At 43.8% G+C, this 18,353-nt stretch overlaps 1 protein-coding gene across 1 annotated transcript in view; it reads left to right on the plus strand.

Moving 5' to 3' along the window:
- Positions 1-18,353, plus strand: part of LOC124554008 (poly [ADP-ribose] polymerase tankyrase-1-like) — a 44,830-nt gene that overhangs the window by 9,587 nt on the left and 16,890 nt on the right. The window contains exons 3-4 of the mRNA XM_047128030.1: positions 1,633-1,782; positions 15,923-16,069. Coding sequence (XP_046983986.1) covers positions 1,633-1,782; positions 15,923-16,069 — 297 coding nt within the window. The remainder of the gene's footprint in view (positions 1-1,632; positions 1,783-15,922; positions 16,070-18,353) is intronic.

The following is an 18,353-nucleotide window of genomic DNA, read 5'->3' on the forward strand; positions in this document are numbered from 1 at the left end:
GAAATGGCAGGGAAAGCATTTCTGAAGAAGAGAAATTTATTATCATCGAGTATATATTTAAGTGTCAGGTAGTCCTTTCTGAAAGTATTTGTATGGAGTGTAGCCATGTATGGAAGTGCAACGTGGACGAAAAATAGTTTAGACAAGATGATAATAGGAGCTTTCGAAATGTGATGCTACAGAAGAATCCTGAAAATAAGATGGATAGATCACATAACTAATGAGGAGGTACTGAATAGAATTTGAGGAGAAGAGGAATTTGTGGCACGACTAGAAGAAGGGATCAGTTGGTAGGACACGTTCTGAGGCATCAAGAGATTACCAATTTAGTATTGGAGGGCAGTGTGGAGGGTAAAAATGGTCGAGGCAGAACAAGTGATGAATACACTAAGCAGATTCAGAAGGATGTAGGTTGCAGTAGTTACTCAGGGATGAAGAACCTTGCACAGGATGAGGTGGCATGGAGAGCTGCAGTAAACCAGTCTCTGGACTGAAGACCATAACAACAACAACACTAGGTTCCTAGCAGAAGAGCATAGTTCTTATTCAGAGCATATACGGAAAGCATCCAGGAAACAATGTGACTCAAGCACAACATGTGCAGCACTGTACTGCTGCTTACGTCTCACACAATCTCTGGTCACCCGAAAAGAGAACAAACTAGTTCTTGCAACTGCTCCAGACATTTCCAAACAGTCTTGAGCCTTTCCCTCAGTTTTCTCTCTCCTTTCTCGTCAGGTGTGCTGTAGTTCGATACAATCCGTTCTACGCCACACAGAGAGTTGGTTCAGTTAGTCAAAACGCTGTATTATCTTCTTGCAGTACCATGGTCAAACCTCTGCCCATCCAGTTTGCTTGAAGTTATCTGTGGCTTACTAAAGGCTGTCCAATGTATGCTGCGCTATTTCCTTCTATTACGACACACCCTATGATCTTCCCTACGCAGACTATCATAGTTATTGGTCCACTGCTAATAAGATGACCATTGACCGCCACCTTTCTGTGCCATTTCATTCTCTGAAATGTTTAGTGTCTCTGCCTCTTATAGCTAGACCCTGACAAATGAGCTACTAGCTCTTCAGACACCATTAGATGATTACAGTGTGATATAAAGAGTTCCATTGTAAATTCTACCTGATTGTTGTTATAATATATTCAAACTGTCCTGCCCAGTAGTTCCTGTATCACTCCAGTATGACTGCCCCAGTACGTACCTGTAATTTGTTTTATTTCGAACAACCTGTTGTTTGGTAAGCTAAATCTATGGGGCACTCAGAAGATGGAGTATATAAAGTGATTGGCTCACCAGAAAATCAACTGTTGTACCTAACGCACTACTATCATAGGGAGAGTGTTACCACTGTAGACATTCCCCCAACAGTACTACCTGCAGTAATCAGTCTCCTGGCCTCTGTGTGAACACGCCCACCCACACAGTGCCTCTGTGTGCAGTGCGCCGCCGGCCGCTGGCACCGCGCGACCGTTGCGGTCGCAGATTCGAATCCTGCCTCGGGCATGGATGTGTGTGATGTCCTTAGGGTAGATAGATTTAAGCAGTTCTAAGTTCTAGGGGACTGATGACCTCAGATGTCAAGTCACATAGTGCTCAGAGCCATTTGAACCATTTTGCAGTGCGCCGGCCACCACAGTGGGTGCGCCCAGCCCCGGCACCTGCAGTCAGCCCCACAGTGACCACGGCAGGACACCTGCCGCAGCTGTGCCACCCACGGCTGCCCGACACACTCCACCACCACCTGGTCACACAGCAGTCTTTCGCCCACGGTGAGTTGCATCGCTCTGTGTGCACAATCTGCATATTCATAGCACTGGTTCACTAGTTAGGGGGTTAGACTGGCAATGGCAAGGAAAGCGTTTCTGAAGAAGAGAAATTTGTTAACATCCAGCGTAGATTTAAGTGTTAGGAAGCCGTTTCTGAAAGAATTTGTATGGAGTGTAGCCATGTATGGAAGTGAAACATGGACGATAAATAGTCTGAACAAGAAAATAATAGAAGCTTTCAAAACGTGGTGCTAGAGAAGAATGCTGAAGATTAGATGGGTAGATCACATAACTAATTAGAAGGTATTGAATACAACTGGGGAGGAGTTTGTGGCACAACTTGACAAGAAGAAGGGACCGGTTGGTAGAACATTTTCTGAGGCATCAAGGGATCACAAATTTAGCATTGGAGGGTAGTGTGGAGGGTAAAAATCGTAGAGGGAGACCAAGAGATGAATAGACTAAGTAGATTCAAAGGATGTGGGCTGCAGTAGGTACTGGGAGATGAAGAAGCTTGCACAGGATAGAGTAGCATGGAGAGCTGCATCAAACCAGTCTCAGGACTGAAGTCCACAACAACAACAACAGCTAGGCGGTAATAATCAAGTGTTATGGCCAAAAACTCGAATTGCACTACATCACGTCTTCTGATACAGAGGGCCTTGTACTTGTCAGAAAAAGTTACCCTGCTTATAAATTTTCGTGTGCTGAAATTTGATGTTCGAGTAGGTGTGGACCAGCCCGCCTGGTTGGCCCTGCGGTCTAACGCACGGCTTTCCGGGTGGGAAGGAGCGCCCGTTCCCCGGCAGGAATCCGCCCAGCGGATTTGTGTCGAGGTCCGGAGAAACAGCCAGTCTGTGGATGGTTGTTAAGCGGTTTTCCGTCTACCTCGGCGAATGTGGGCTGGTTCCCCTTATTCCGCCTCAGTTACACTATGTCGGCAATTGCTGCGCAAACAAGTTCTCCACATATGCGTACACCACCGTTACTCTACCACGCAAACATAGGGGTTACACTCGTCTGGTGTGAGACGTTCCCTGGGGGGTGCACTGGGGGCCGAACCACACAATAACCCTGGGTTCGGTGTGGGGCGGCGGAGGGGTGAAGTGGACTGCGGAAGTCGTCGTCGGGTTGTGGACCACTGTGGCTGCAGCAGGGACGGAGCCTCTCCGTCGTTTCTATGTGTCCGGTTCACATACAATACAATACAATACAGATGTGGACCAGAGTCATTTTCTAAATCTTTCTCCATGTTCAAAGTGTGCGTTAATTTCAGTGTGAAACAAATGGGCCACTTGATGCTGTTATGTGGGAAACATGGCAGAAAAAAATTTTCAAGGATAGCTTGGTGATTTTCTGTTTTCTACGATCATTTTCTGTTTTCCAAATGAATCCTGAAGTGAATAGCTCATAGAAGTCCCCTTGTGTTAACACCTTACATGGCCTGGTGTCTGGTTGTAACAGATTGATTTTTCACCAGAGGATTGTGGATGTAGAATTGCACATCCGCCACACCTCGGAATGTTTCTCTAGAGGATTGCCTCCTGGTGTCTTCTAACGATGATCGTAGCGGATGATCATCTGCTCGTGGCCTCGCTGAGATGCTGTAGCGCTGTCTGGTTAACACTGCAGGAAAGTGAGGAGCTAGTCATCAGCAAAGCGCACATCAAATGTTTTAAGGGATGCCACAATTTGTTATGGTCTGTAGGTCTTGCCACAGCACCGCGTTCAAGGATAAATTATTTCTACGCTATTTCTTTACAGTCACGCGTGTCATTCACCATTACATTATTCGAATCATACCTAGTCTACAGTAATATCATCGTCCTTGGTGCGCCTAAATCAAAATTAATTCCGTGTGGCGCCGTTTAGCTTGGGCTGTCACATTATCGTTCGATCAAGACACATTTTACAATGTAATGTTCCATAGCAACCGGCTATTGCCATCAGAGTCGCAACCATTTACCTAGTCCTCACCGCTATATTTTCATTAGTAAACATCTAATAATATTTTACAATATTCGTTAGTTTCTACACGTGGCGAACCGCACACGACCAATCAATATGGCTGCCTCAACTAGATTCTCCGCCAGCTGACAACGGAGTTCCTGCCAATACCAACGAGCTTCTGGCTCCAGCGTTTCCGCCAGTCTCAGAAAACGAAATTTCGTACTATTATGTATAGTGAAGTCCTTCTTAACAAGTGATGATGTGGCTCCTCACTGGCTAAGGCACGTCAACAAAACGCCGGGCTGGCACCTCCTCACCTCCTCCTGCACAGGCTGTAGGTCTTGTCACATACTACACCATGTTACTAATATCTGAGACTCGCTTTAACGTAAGTGTTTCTTGATGTCTGAAGGGGTCCTGATGCACCACAGCTCCAGAAAACCCTCATGTTGCGCGAATAAATAATCGTGAATGTAGGTCAGTGACAGTACCCAGAAAGAAATGATAAAGAAATAATAAGAAGGACATGGCACATTCAATGATGTTAAGAAACACACATCAACACAAGCAGAATTGTGAAACGTCTGAAAAAGAAACTATTGAAATTCGACATCATAGTATCTGGCTCCTTAACAGAAAATCTCACGGCTCGCCAGATGAGGGGGAGGCGAGGTGGGGTGTCTGACACATTGACTGCCACAAAGCTGGCAGTGGGGACAGGGTCTGACACACTGACTGCCACAGAGGTGACAACAGGGAGGATGTCTTACACACTGACTGTGAGAAAGCTGATTGCAGGGAGCATGTCTGACACACTGACCGTTATAAAGCTAATAGCAGGGAGGGTGTCTGACACACTGACTGCCACAAAGGTAGCAGTAGGGTGGGTGTCTGACACACTGACTGCGACAAAGGTGACAGCAGGGATGGTGTGTGACACACTGACTGTCACAAAGATAGCAGTAGGGGGGGGGGGGGGTGTCTGACACACTGACTGCCACAAAACTGGCCATGGTCACAGCAGATAGATGACCCTGCTGCACTCACAGTGACCTCGTGACACTCATTGCGTTAAGTAGAACTTACTATGAATATCAACACAAAGTTAATTATGTTCATAGAACAAATGAAATTCTCAAGCAAATTTTTTTATTGCCTAGTTTCTCTGATTTTAACAAGGCCGTCACCGATAAGTGTGGAATTTACAGTGTGAAGCAGTTGGCTGCTTACATAAGAGCTCAGGGAGGGGCATCTGGGATAAGAAAATGGTATTATCTCTCAGCTGGCGTCACTCCATCGCTCTACTGCACTTTTGTAGATAATCTGCCATTTCAAGATGGAGTAGACCAACGAAAACATTCATACTGATTACAACCACAATGGATAACACAGTTGTGTTAAGACAAGCTCTGCAGAAAGTGACAAAGGATGGTCTAGTCTATGGCTCATTGCTCTCATTTCCTCTCCAAAAATATTAGTGTGTAAGTTACATACTTCTAGTGGGTTGACCATATGGAAACAGATGTAGTACAGATTAATAACAGATATCAAGAAAAGTGGTTTGTCATGATTATAAAAATTGACAGTTTATTTACTACTGAACAATTTCAGACAGCAATGGAATCTCGGGGGGGGGGGGGGGGATATATAGCTTCTAACATATGCACAAAATTTAGTAAAGACGGTAATTTAATCTCAACTTCTCATGGTATTTGAGCAACTAAAGTGGAGTCAACCCTGATAATAGTGTAAGGAATAATGGATGCAATGGTGCTGTCGGCAGTGTGGCTAGGCTCTGGGTTGAATGGGACAGGACGACGACAACAATAATTACTCGCGCTCATTCAGGTGTCCAAGTATGCTAGGATGCTACAGATGGTACTACATACCATATACCGTTACATCTAAGCTCACTGGAGCAACGTACTGCCCTTCAAGACAGCGTGCAATATTCAGAAATACGCCGCAACTCGTGTGAAATCTGCGAAACAAAAGGATCACGAAATGCCTGAAACAGATCGCTGAAAGCGCTAGTGTTTTCAGTTCATCAGTTCACAATGGGTTCAATCCAACCACGTCACGACATGGAAGTGGCTCTGAGCACTATGGGAGGTCATCAGTCCCCTAGAACTTAGAACTACTTAAACCTAACTAACCTAAGGGCATCACACACATCCATGCCCGAGGCAGGATTCGAACCTGCGACCGTAGCGGTCGCGCGGTTCCAGATTGCAGCTCCTAGAACCGCTCGGCCACAACGACCGGCCACGAAATGGTAGTCTCAACTACTGTTCGGTGGTTCAAAATTACGGTAATTTTGCTAAAAGCATTTAAGTAAAACCTCCGGAGCAAGTACTCGAATGAATTGGTGAGTAACCAGCTGATGAAAGACTTAGAGCAACGAGCGATGGATGCACGTGGTTGCATTTCGATGAACCTTTCATACGAAACTACGCTCTCTACATAAAATTAAATTAATGAAATCGCAGATTTAATCACGAACAGTCCCTATCGAATTAACGAAGTAAAAGAAATGGATTACTCACTGCTGCATATTGAAATAACTCAAACCAGTACCTGATTCTAGGATGTAACAGTGAGCTGTACCGAGCAGAACTTTATACTCACACGTCATGAGTAAGAGCGCCATGTCTGTTCGAAGTTTTCACTGGTCGCCTCCTAACAGGAGGCGGAGGGGACAACTGGCAAGCTACTTGCGGTGCCAACCGCTGCATAAGGGTGCATAATGGTACAGCATTGGCCTGCCTGGTTTCACTGCTGTTCTACACTGCAGGGGTGCTGTCAGGGAGGCAAAGTTGGGTCATATAATTGTTAGCTCTGGCTTCACGTGGAACTTCCAAAACAAACTCATTCACACATTTAGCCATTCAATAGGGTGCACGGGAAAGGCTATGGATCAATGTATACAGATATATACTGAAGTGACAGAAGTCGTGAGATGTAGATACGTACATACACTACTGGTCATTAAAGCTGCTACACCAAGAAGAAATGCAGATGATAAACGGGTATTCATTGGAGAAATATATTATACTAGAACTGACATGTGATTACAATTTCAGGCAGTTTGGGTACATAGATATTGAGAAATCAGTACCCAGAACAACCACCTCTGGCCGTAATAACGGCCCTAATACGCCTGGACATTGAGTCACACAGGGCTTGAATGGAGTGTATAGGCACAGTTGCCCATGTAGCTTCAACACGATACCACTGTTCATCAAGAACAGTGGTCGGCGTATTGTGACGAGCCAGTTGCTCGGGCACCATTGACCAGGCGTTTTCTATTGGTGATAGATCTGGAGAATGTGCTGGCCAGGGCAGCAGTCGAACATTTTCTATACCCAGAAAGGCCCGTACAGGACCTGCAACATGCGGTCGTGCATTATCCTGCTGAAATGTAGAGTTTTGCAGGGATTGAATGAAGGGTAGAGCCACGGGTCGTAACACACCTGAAATGTAATGTCCACTGTTCAAAGTGCCATCAATGCGAACAAGAGGTGACCGAGACGTGTAACCAATGGCAGCCCATACCATCACGCCAGGTGATACGCCAGTATGGCGCTGACGAATACACGCCTCCAATGTGCGTTCACCGCGATGTCGCCTAACATGGACGCGACCATCATGATGCTGTAAACAGAAAAAATGATGTTTTGCCGTTCGTGCACCCAAGTTCGTCATTGAGTACACCATCGCAGGCGCTCCTGTCTGTGATGCAGCGTCAAGGGTACCTGCAGCCATGGTCTCCGAGCTGATGCTGCTGAAAAAGTAATCGAACTGTTAGTGTGGATGGTTGTTGTCTTGCAAACGTCGCCACCTGTTGAGTCAGGGATCGAGACGTGGCTGCACGATCCGTTACAGCGATGCGGATAAGATGCCTGTCATCTCGACTGCTAGTGATACGAGACTGTTGGGATCCACCACGGCGTTCCGTATTACCCTCCTGAACCCACCGATTCCATATTCTGCTAACAGTCATTTGATCTCGACCAACCCGAGCAGCAATGTCGCGATACGATAAACAGCAATCGCGGTAGGCTACAATCCGACCTTTATCAAAGCCGGAAACGTAATGGAACGCATTTCTCCTCTTTACACGAGGCATCACAACAAAGTTTCGGCCGGCCGAAGTGGCCGTGCGGTTAAAGGCGCTGCAGTCTGGAACCGCAAGACCGCTACGGTCGCAGGTTCGAATCCTGCCTCGGGCATGGATGTTTGTGATGTCCTTAGGTTAGTTAGGTTAAGTAGTTCTAAGTTCTATGGGACTAATGACCTCAGCAGTTGAGTCCCATAGTGCTCAGAGCCATTTGAACCATTTTTTGAACAACGTTTCACCAGGCAACGCCGGTCAACTGCTGTTGGTGTATGAGAAATCGGTTGCAAGCATTCCTCATGTCAGCACGTTGTAGGTGTCGCCACCGGCGCCAACCTTGTGTCAATGCTCTGAAAAGCTAATCATTTGCATATCACAGCGTATTCTTCCTGTCGATTAAATTTCGCGTCTGTAGCACATCATCTTCGTGGTGTAGCAATTTTAATGGCCAGTACTGTATACAGAGATTGCTAGAACCGCATACACGACGTATAAAATGGCATTGCATTGGCTGACCAGTCATTTGCACTCGCGAGGTCCGTGTGAAAAAAGTTTCCCACGTGATTACCGTCGCGCCATGGGAAACAACAGACCTAGAACGCGGAATGCTAGTAGGAGCTAGACGCATGGGACATTCCATTTCGGAAATCGTTAGGTTATTCATTATTCTAAGTTCCACAGTATGAAGAGTGCGCCGAGAATACCAAAATTCGGGCATCGCGCCTCACCACGGACAACACAGTGGCTGACGTCCTTCACTTATCGACCGAGAGCAGCGGCGTTTGCATAGTGTCAGTTTGAGTGCTAACAGGTAACGGATGAGCATGAAACCACCACAGGAATCAATGTGCGCCGGCCGCGGCGACCGTGCGGTTCTAGGCGCTCCAGTCCGGAGCCGCGCTGTTGCTATGGTCGCAGGTTCGAATCCTGCCTCGGGCATGGGTGTATGTGATGTCCTTAGGTTAGTTAGGTTTAAGTAGTTCTAAGTTCTAGGGGACTGATGACCACAGCAGTTGCGTCCCATAGTGCTCAGAGCCATTTTGAATCAATGTGCGGCGTACAACGAACGTATCCGGTAGGACAGTACAGCCAAATTTGGCGTTAACAGGCTACGGCAGCAGACAATCGACACAAGTGCCTTTACTAACAGCGCCTCTCCTGGGCTCGTGACCGTATCGGTTGGATCCTAGAGGACTGGGAAGCCGTGGACTGGTGAAGATGAGGCCCATTTCAATTGGCATGAGCTGATGGTAGCGTTCGAGTGTGGCGCAGGCAACACGGAGCCTTGGACCCTATTTGTCAACAAGGCACTTTGCAAGTTTGTGGGGGCTTCACAATAGTGTGGGCTGTGTTTATATGGAATTGATTGTGTCCTCTACTCCAACTGAGCCGTTCATAGTGTACGTATTCCCAAACAACGATGGTTTGAACAACGTTCTGGACAATTCGAGGTAGCCCAACGTAAATACCATAGAATATTATGGGACATAATCGAGAGGTCAGTTAGTGGACAAAATTCGCAATTATGGACTGCTGTAGAGGCAGCACGCCTCAGTATTTCTGCAGATGACTTCCATCGGCATGTTGATGCTATGACACGTCGAATTGCTGCACTATTCAGGGTAAAAGGAGGTGAAACACGGAATTTAGAAGTGACCCATGACATTTTTACATCACTGTACCATAAATAAATACATTTTAGGACTCATCCATTCTGCAGATCCTCCTTACCTGGGGGCTTCCGGAAATACAGAAGCGTCCGATCTTACCCGTCGGCTTTGACCCATGACGTCACAAATACCGCGGAAACGACTATAAACAATTCCAATATGGCGGATATAAAAACATCGCATACGTATTGTAAACACTGAAATACACAAGTTTCACAAAAAGCCTAATGACTGTAACGGGACAAGCGTGGGAAATTAGGGGTTTTTGGGTGCGGAGAAACTAAATATACAGAAATGTAGCCACCGACCGCCATTCAAAACCACGCAAAACAACGAAATAAATCAACATCACAAAACTGACCAAATACCAAAAAACACATTCCTATCCATAATCGGACACTTCCCTTAACCTATATAGCTCAACAGAACCTACCGATCACATCCCCCAATAGAAAACTAAGAAACGAAAGCTTCCCTTACACCTACATACATCGGCACTTATGCAGTTTAGCAGGTACGGAAGAAATTTTTCATTTTTTTTCAAAATTTGATCATCATGTGTCGTTATGCGGTGGGGGGAGTCTGCAGTGCCCCCCCATCCCCCCACAGGCTTCATTAGTGTCAAATCAATATTTTCGAATCATAGGCGGCCGCTGCCGCGGCCGCATTCCAAAAAAAAACTCCCAACCTAACCTCAAGTGGGCTACGCTACAGATCAATATGTTCATCAAATTGCTTCATATTACGTATACATGTTCATTAGTGTCAAATCAATATTTTCGAATCATAGGCGGCCGCTGCCGCGGCCGCATTCCAAAAAAAAAACTCCCAACCTAACCTCAAGTGGGCTACGCTACAGATCAATATGTTCATCAAATTGCTTCATATTACGTATACATGTTCATTAGTGTCAAATCAATATTTTCGAATCATAGGCGGCCGCTGCCGCGGCCGCATTCCAAAAAAAAACTCCCAACCTAACCTCGTATTCAGGGCTACGCTACAGATCAATGTGTAGGTCCCGGAAATACAGAAGCGTCCGATCTTACCCGTCGGCTTTGACCCATGACAAATAGCTGAAGAAATTTAATCAGCTCTAAAGCTGTCTCCCCCATCATCGCCCTCAACCGAACACTGTTAAGGCGGTCTTTCATATCCATTCCTGAACAAAAAACCACAACCAAATACACTCAATAACAAACTCACCCGACGTACAGCAATGAGCATTAAATTAACCATTAACTCACTAATAGAAATTCCGCTTCAAATCCAACACCTGAGCAACAGAAAACTGACCCCACCACACGAAACAAACGAAACAAACGAAAACCATGAACACACCACCAGAGAGCACGACAAACAAAAACAAGACATCTACAAACACGCCACAATCGCAAATCAAACTCCGCGCCGTAATGACGTCACACACCACAACACGCTTACGTCACGGGTCAAAGCCGACGGGTAAGATCGGACGCTTCTGTTGACCCGGGCTTCCTTGTTGTAAACACATTCGGAAGTTCGGAAATTACGACTCTTATGACACGCGACTGATAGCAGGGTTCGACAAGATTGGATGCAGTTCATAGCTGCGCGAGTGTTCAGACCTTGCTCTACATGATGAACATGTCACGGTCAGCTCATTGGCAACTGCCCAAAACAATTTGTAAAATTTTTTGTGGGGAGCATGGGGGCTATGAAAGTACGCTGTATAGGTTTTTATGTTGGTAACGCCACATAGCGCTCTGTATGAAAGTCACTGGCTGTGGTGTGTGCAGTTTGTGACTGGTTGGCATGGTTGGAATATTCGCCAGTCTAGTGTTGGGAATTTGGATGTGAACAGCGCGTAGCGTTGGGCAGTTGGAGGTGAGCCGCCAGCAGTGGTGGATGTGCGGAAAGAAATGGCAGAGTTTTGAGAGCGGATGATCTGGACGTGTGTCCATCAGAGAGAGTAAATTTGTAAGACTAGATGTCATGAACTGATATATATTATGACTTTTGATCAGAAACAATGTATTTACCTTAATAGTGTTCAAAAGTCATAATATATATATCAGTTCATGACATCTAGTCTTACAAATTTACTCTCTCTGATGGACACACGTTCAGATCATCCGCTCTCAAAACTCCGCCATCTCTCTCTCCACATCCACCACTGCTGGCGGCTCACCTCCAACTGCGCAACGCTACGCGCTGTTCACATCCAACTGCCCAACACTACAATGGCAAATATTCCAACAATCGCAACCAGCCACAGACTGCACACACCACAGTCAGAGCGCTACGTGGCGTTACCAACATAAAAACCTAAACAGCCTACTTACATTGTCACGGTCAGTTAGCTTTCAGTTTTTTTATGGAAGGCAGCAACTTATTCACAAATTTCCGCTTCTCACGTTGCCATTTCGTAAATGCTGATCTGACGCAACTTTTAGATGTAGTGGAGCATATCACTAACAAAACACCAACCCTGCATCACAGTTTCACATAACGCGTTCAGCGGCCAAGGCGACAGCCTAGAGATGACAGGTGGACCTCTGCACGTGTCAGCAGTGCAGCACGTCGCGGAACCAGCTTCCACAAACATCCCGTGAGGTGACAACACAGGTGGGCAGCCTCACATTAGTATTGATGGTCGTGCTGGAGGATGTTAATATTCAACGTCTCACACCAATGAAACACTGTGTTGAAAGTGCGACGTGTCAGTCAGTGTAATCGTCATCTGGCGTTCCTTCCACACAGCCACAGCAGGCGTCTGTCACACAACAGGACAGCACCGTAGATTTCTGTGTAGCTTAACCGGCTTCCACTTGTGTAGAACACCTGTGCAGTGTGCCAGTTACTACCATAGCACAATTATTTTATTACCCCACCCCCATCTCCCCGGGAAATACAGGGGTAATTTGCTACAACTTTTGAGGTCCATCATATGAAATACATCAAGCTCCAAAGAGAAGCGTATGGTCTCCATTCAGGTCGTGTACACAAGACATCCAGTAAACGAGGTGCTGTAAGTGGGGTGTAGCTGCTTACCCCTGGCACAGAGAGACATGTGCAGCAAAAAAATTCACTTTAATCGGCTTATGAAACGCACTCCAGCCAGCATCAGTCACTCACCAAATAAGCGGTGAGGAAGCGATCACTGAAAATTCTTTTATATATATATATATATATATATATATATATATTCCACTGAAATACGAATAAAATAATAACTCTCTCTTAAATAATGCTTGGACTTACTTTTCACCTTTAATGTAATGAAAACTATGTCTCACATTGAATGTAGTCTTTGATATTAATGTAACCACAACGTATACTGAATATGTCAGAGATTAAATGGGGTCATATAATAAAATTCTTTGCATAAGTATCTGTTAAATATACGATAACACTTGTGTGACACACATTGAAATCCCACAGGAACAAATTCTCCATTACACAGTGTGGTCAGAAGCAATCTAAAAAGCTTAGAACGGTGTTGCATGGTAGGTTCTCCTGAGAAATAATTGTCGAGATAAAATTCGACAAGGTTGCACCCCTTTCCGAGTTAATCACCATTGAAAATAGCCAATCAGCCCATTGTGCACGCAAATTCCAGGGCCTCACGAGATGAAATTAGTGTCAGCTGTTCTCGCAGCCTAGATCATCGCTCCCGAGACTGGACAGCCTTCGGCTCTGGGTTCGATCCTATCGTCCGGTATCCAATTTTTGTATCGCTGTCATGTCCGGTTTTAGGACACCGCCTCTGGCGGGCCGCATGGATTGGCTGAAGCAACGACCTCATTGACTAATTTCAGCGCTAATTAACGTGGAAGCAGCCCAACGTAGTGGATTTGTTTTTTGACAATTATTTCTCAGCGCAACCTAACCTGCAACGCCGTTACAAACTTTTCACACCGTCGCTGACTATACTATATATGATACATCGTTATCACCAGTATCAGATCACCCAGGATAACGAAGGTACAACGATTAAGATAAATATATATTATACTCTTACATTAACATGCCACAGTAGGGTATAACTACAATTATGGGATGTTTTAATGCAGATCTGAGCTGCAACTACAGCGTGATTATATCAGGTATATCCCAGACACAGATACATAAGCAGTTGCCATCTGGAGCACAGCACGACTTATACATTTATGATCCATATTTGATGCATTCATTCATAACAAATTTTGTTCTCTGGAAAATGGGCAAAGCTCGAAATTAGTCCGTCAGTAAATAATTAGTAAATGTTGCACAAACAATTAAAAAATTTTTCTTCAATATTTCAGAGCTGCAAGACGCAACATACTGAAGAACTTGATATTTTATAGGATACCTGTTGCAATTTATGACCATCATAGTCTTCATCATCTCAGTGTTGCATATTAGTTGTCCAGTTACCTATCATAGCATCAATCGATCAACCTCTATAGGCAGTAAGTTGACAGCTCAATTTACCAGATTATATTATAATTTTTCCATTGCCCTTTCGGGCCTCTGTCATTTTTTCATTAACACTGAGTATTCTACTGCTCGTGAGCTACTTCATACCAACTATAATTACTCTGAATACATCAATGAAATCGATTTTTTATTTTTCTGGAACAGCACTCTCGGATCAGGTATCAGGTTTTAAAATACTCACATTGCCTTTAGCGGTCTTCGTCATACACTTAATCAACATCGCAACTGGATGATGGTTAGAGTTGACCCACTGAGGGAGAGTTCTCTCTTGCCCACGTCAATTAGCTCTATTGAAACATTTAAATTTCTGTAACAGTGCTTTTAATGATAGTTAAATATCCCACTGGTTTAGCTGCATTACGTCATGAACCCTTACCTTGCTACTCCTCTAACCTCTATGATTTACCTTCCCTGCTGACTTTAAAATCTGCTGTCCTCCAGTTTACTGTCTGTTCTTCTTATAGACGAGTCCCTGACAAATGAGCTATCATTTCTCTGAACACCGCTTGATAAGCATTGCGTTGCATCAAGCACATCTGAATGTCTGAGATAGCTTCGTCAGTGCCCATTAAATTTCTGTAAGACTAGTCAATCTGCGCAAAACTTTCATACTTTTATAATTTTGTATAATGACAGTATTTGAAATAAGAGTAGTCATTGGGATAAGCGAAGTTGTGCAGTTGAGGAGAAAACGTCCTTCATGTGAACCGAATTCATATCTCTGTCTATCCGTTGATAATCGGGACAGTGGTCGGTCAAATATTCACCAAGGAAAACCTCGAAACAGTCACACATTTTGAGAAGTTATTTTATTCAGACAACCAGTTTCGGCACCACAATAATGCAATCTTCAGGACCCTAGGCAATCCACGTACAGACCATCAGACATATCGATACTTGCATACTGGAGCAATCAGTATCTGGATATTGTGAATTGGTCACTGGAGGTGTACTTCAAAGCCTTGACAAAAACTGCGTTACTGAGATGCCGAAACTTGGTGTAAAAATAACTCGTCCAAACACAGGACTGTTTGGCGATTTTGATGGTAAAAAAGAATTTATGATACATCGTTGTATATACATTTCCTTGCACATAATTTTGAACAAAATCCTTTACATAGGATATTACGATATTTGTCGTAAATGTAATCTTTAATTTTAGTTGTACTCTATACTTTATACAGTAGTAGTAATACATAAGTGCACTATAGAATAAGATTCAGGCATATATTTGCGACTATGAAAAATACGCTTGTCATTTCGAAAAGTATATCCGCTTATAAAAGAGAACTTTTACGACAGGCATAGATAATGGGCAACCCTTGTTACCACAATTATTGTCTGTGTCAACGCTATGTACAAATTTTCAAGTTAATAAGTACTTTATATCAAATAAAATAGTATTTGTAATATTGACACGATAGTTAAAAGTCATTTTTACCTTGAAACTTTCCAAAAATGGTAAGTTTACCGCAAATCGGAATGCAGTGTCACAAAGTGGTGTAAAAACTTTTTTCTAATGATACCTCATTCATCCCCGTGTGGTTATTAAACATTGACAGACAAGGGTGTCGACTTCAGAAATAACGGCTATGAGTATTGATGCAGCGGTGTATTTAAACTCTGTAGTATCATACCTCTGTCAGTCCAGTAATACTGTTGACCCTTATATTTACCTTTAGTTTGTGCGTCATTTTCAACAATTTGATGTTAGCTGTGCTAAGATCCACGTAGGGGGAATGTTGGAGGAGCAATGTCCAAACTCATTAATTCACTGGTGAGTCATTCATACAGCATACACACTAGTGTCATAGACAGTGTGTGGGTCCTGTCACCACTATAGGCAGACCACGCCCCCCCCCCCCCCCCAGCAGTAGCACCTGCACTAAACGGCCCCCTGGCCCCCCTGGGAACACACATACCCACGCAGTGCCTCTGTGTGCAGCGTGCCAGCCAGCATATGGGGCGGGACCACCCACCACCCTCGCCGTCAGACCCGCAGCGACCGCGGCCAGACTCTTGCCACAGCTGTACCGCCAAAAGTTGCTCGACACACTCTGCAACCTGACGATGCAGCCGTCTCTCGCTTCTGGTGAGTTGTGTCACTACACGTGCACAAGTTCTGCACGCATACTGCTATTTATTGGAATGTCAATCAAATGTTGTGAAGGCATTACTAATTACGCATATAAAATTTTTTTCGTGATTTTCTTTAGATTTCTATTCTTTTTCCTTTTGTTCATATGGGCATTTCTAATTGTGATTATGTAACATTCTATTGTGGGTTTTAAATGTAAAGATGTAATTGTGAATTATTTCGTTTGCCAATGGATAAGTATGTTTCTTGCTTTGTACCTGTGGTACAGTTTGTAAAGTTCTCTTTTGGAATATTATAATTGGTGAAAAATGCAGTCAATAACATTTATAAAGATTTATGTAATTTATGATAACGATATAAGATGTATAGACAGGGGACAGCGATAGTGATATCAATAGTCGAAAGGTTGTTGTGTAGTAGAGGGGATGGTGGATGGTGTGTCTGTGAAGCGTGCGCGGGAGAATAGTACTGTGTTTTATGAAAAGCATACGTAATTGTGTGGACTCTGATACCGAACTATCAGATTGTTAATTCTCTTTACCACTGCGGTATGTAATGCCATCGCCAGCGAACTTTAAGAGCAAATAAACCGGACTGTGAAAGTGCCGCTAACATTACTTTGTTGTCGCCGACACGAACAGTGCTTTTATGCGAATGAACTTTGCTGGTGTTGGTTTTGGGTGGTGGAACTGTTGTACATCACATTCTATCATGCCATGAAAGTGAAGACTTCAATTAACTGTGGAATATAAATGACTTTTAATGACGTTGTCGAAGTTTGAAACGCGAGAACAGAGTGGACATTGTTTACGGCGTGCTTCACACACAATAACAATTCTATGAACTGTGTATTTGTTGCTAAGACTATATGAATGTGATGAACTGTGTAATTATGGACGATAGCGTCACGTACAGGGCATAAAGTGTAAAAATGAGCGACGTCTACGTCATGCACTTTGAAAGAGAGGACATGTCAACAACGGTCGTATACCGGCGTCTTGTGGTTTGTTAATCACCACGGGGCTAATGATACAACTGTGCCGGAACTTTATTTGCGTTTCGCCGGAGAAGATTAACCAGCGGAACTGCCTGTATCCTGCACTCATCATCGTATCCAGCCGATATCGTGCTGCACAACGCAACGCTTCGAATGCAACAAAAAGTTAAGAGATTTCGCCGAACGCTTTCCCCTGACCTAGAAACTTTCTTTCTCTATTAAAAGTATAAGAATTACAGACTCTATTTAAATAAATTCTTTGTTTAGTTTATGTTTGCTTTCTGCTAACGAAAATAAAATTACAATCAGTGAATTAAAAGTTGCCTGGTAATCATTGTTGAAACACAAGTAAATATAAAATTCTTCCTCTCATTAGAAATAATTCTCGTTGCATGTCAAAATTATTGTAGTTGGATTAAAAACAGCCGACCAGTTGCAAAGGATAAAGTAATCTTTACCTACGTTTCGATAGATTTAAATCTATCTTCTTCAGAAGGCGGCCTGAGGACAATGAACATCGTAATTTATATTAAAAGGTATGAAACATAAGTAAAAAATAGAGTTTAATATATATTAGGAGAATCTTGTATTACAAAATATGAGAAGGATTCCTGGTACTTACAGTATTACATTAACATGGAGTGATATGTCATTATCGTTTTTACAAACATCTGCATAGGTCCATTAGTCCAAATAAAATATAGCCCTGAGAATAGGGTTTGTCAGACATATAAAAATAAGTACATGGAAGTTGGAGAGCGCATAAGCGACTGAGTAAAATCGGCCAGCGTAGTAGCACTGCAGTCAGGGCCGGTGGCGCTCAGGTCGCGAACTATGTGCCGATTGGCGTACTGAAGCAACATGTAAAATATCCATATTAATTGCGTCCTTAGATAGAGTGACAATAAATAAAAGGAAAGCATTTAATACTCCCGTTATGACATTGTGGGAGCCTTAGAAACATTAACGTAGATACATATATCAAAAAGGCAGGTGGCGCTTACGCCATAAGTTACATGCAGTGGCATATACAGCCAGAATATAAAAGTTATACTATCATATTAGTGAAGCCCATAGATCGTATATAAATCAAAACTTTAAGAATAATCAGTGATGGCTCTTAAGACATAAATAACGAAACCTGGTCAACAATCCAGTTAATATACATTCTCAGGGAGCCAAGGTTTTAGAATAAGAGAAAATGACATGAGGGCCGATGTAGTGGCAGCCATACATCGTGAGAATACCACATTACATAAAAGGTAGTGAGCTTAAAGATTT

This window comes from Schistocerca americana, chromosome 11 (genome assembly GCF_021461395.2).
Source record: "Schistocerca americana isolate TAMUIC-IGC-003095 chromosome 11, iqSchAmer2.1, whole genome shotgun sequence".
NCBI classification, from domain to species: Eukaryota; Metazoa; Arthropoda; class Insecta; order Orthoptera; family Acrididae; genus Schistocerca; species Schistocerca americana.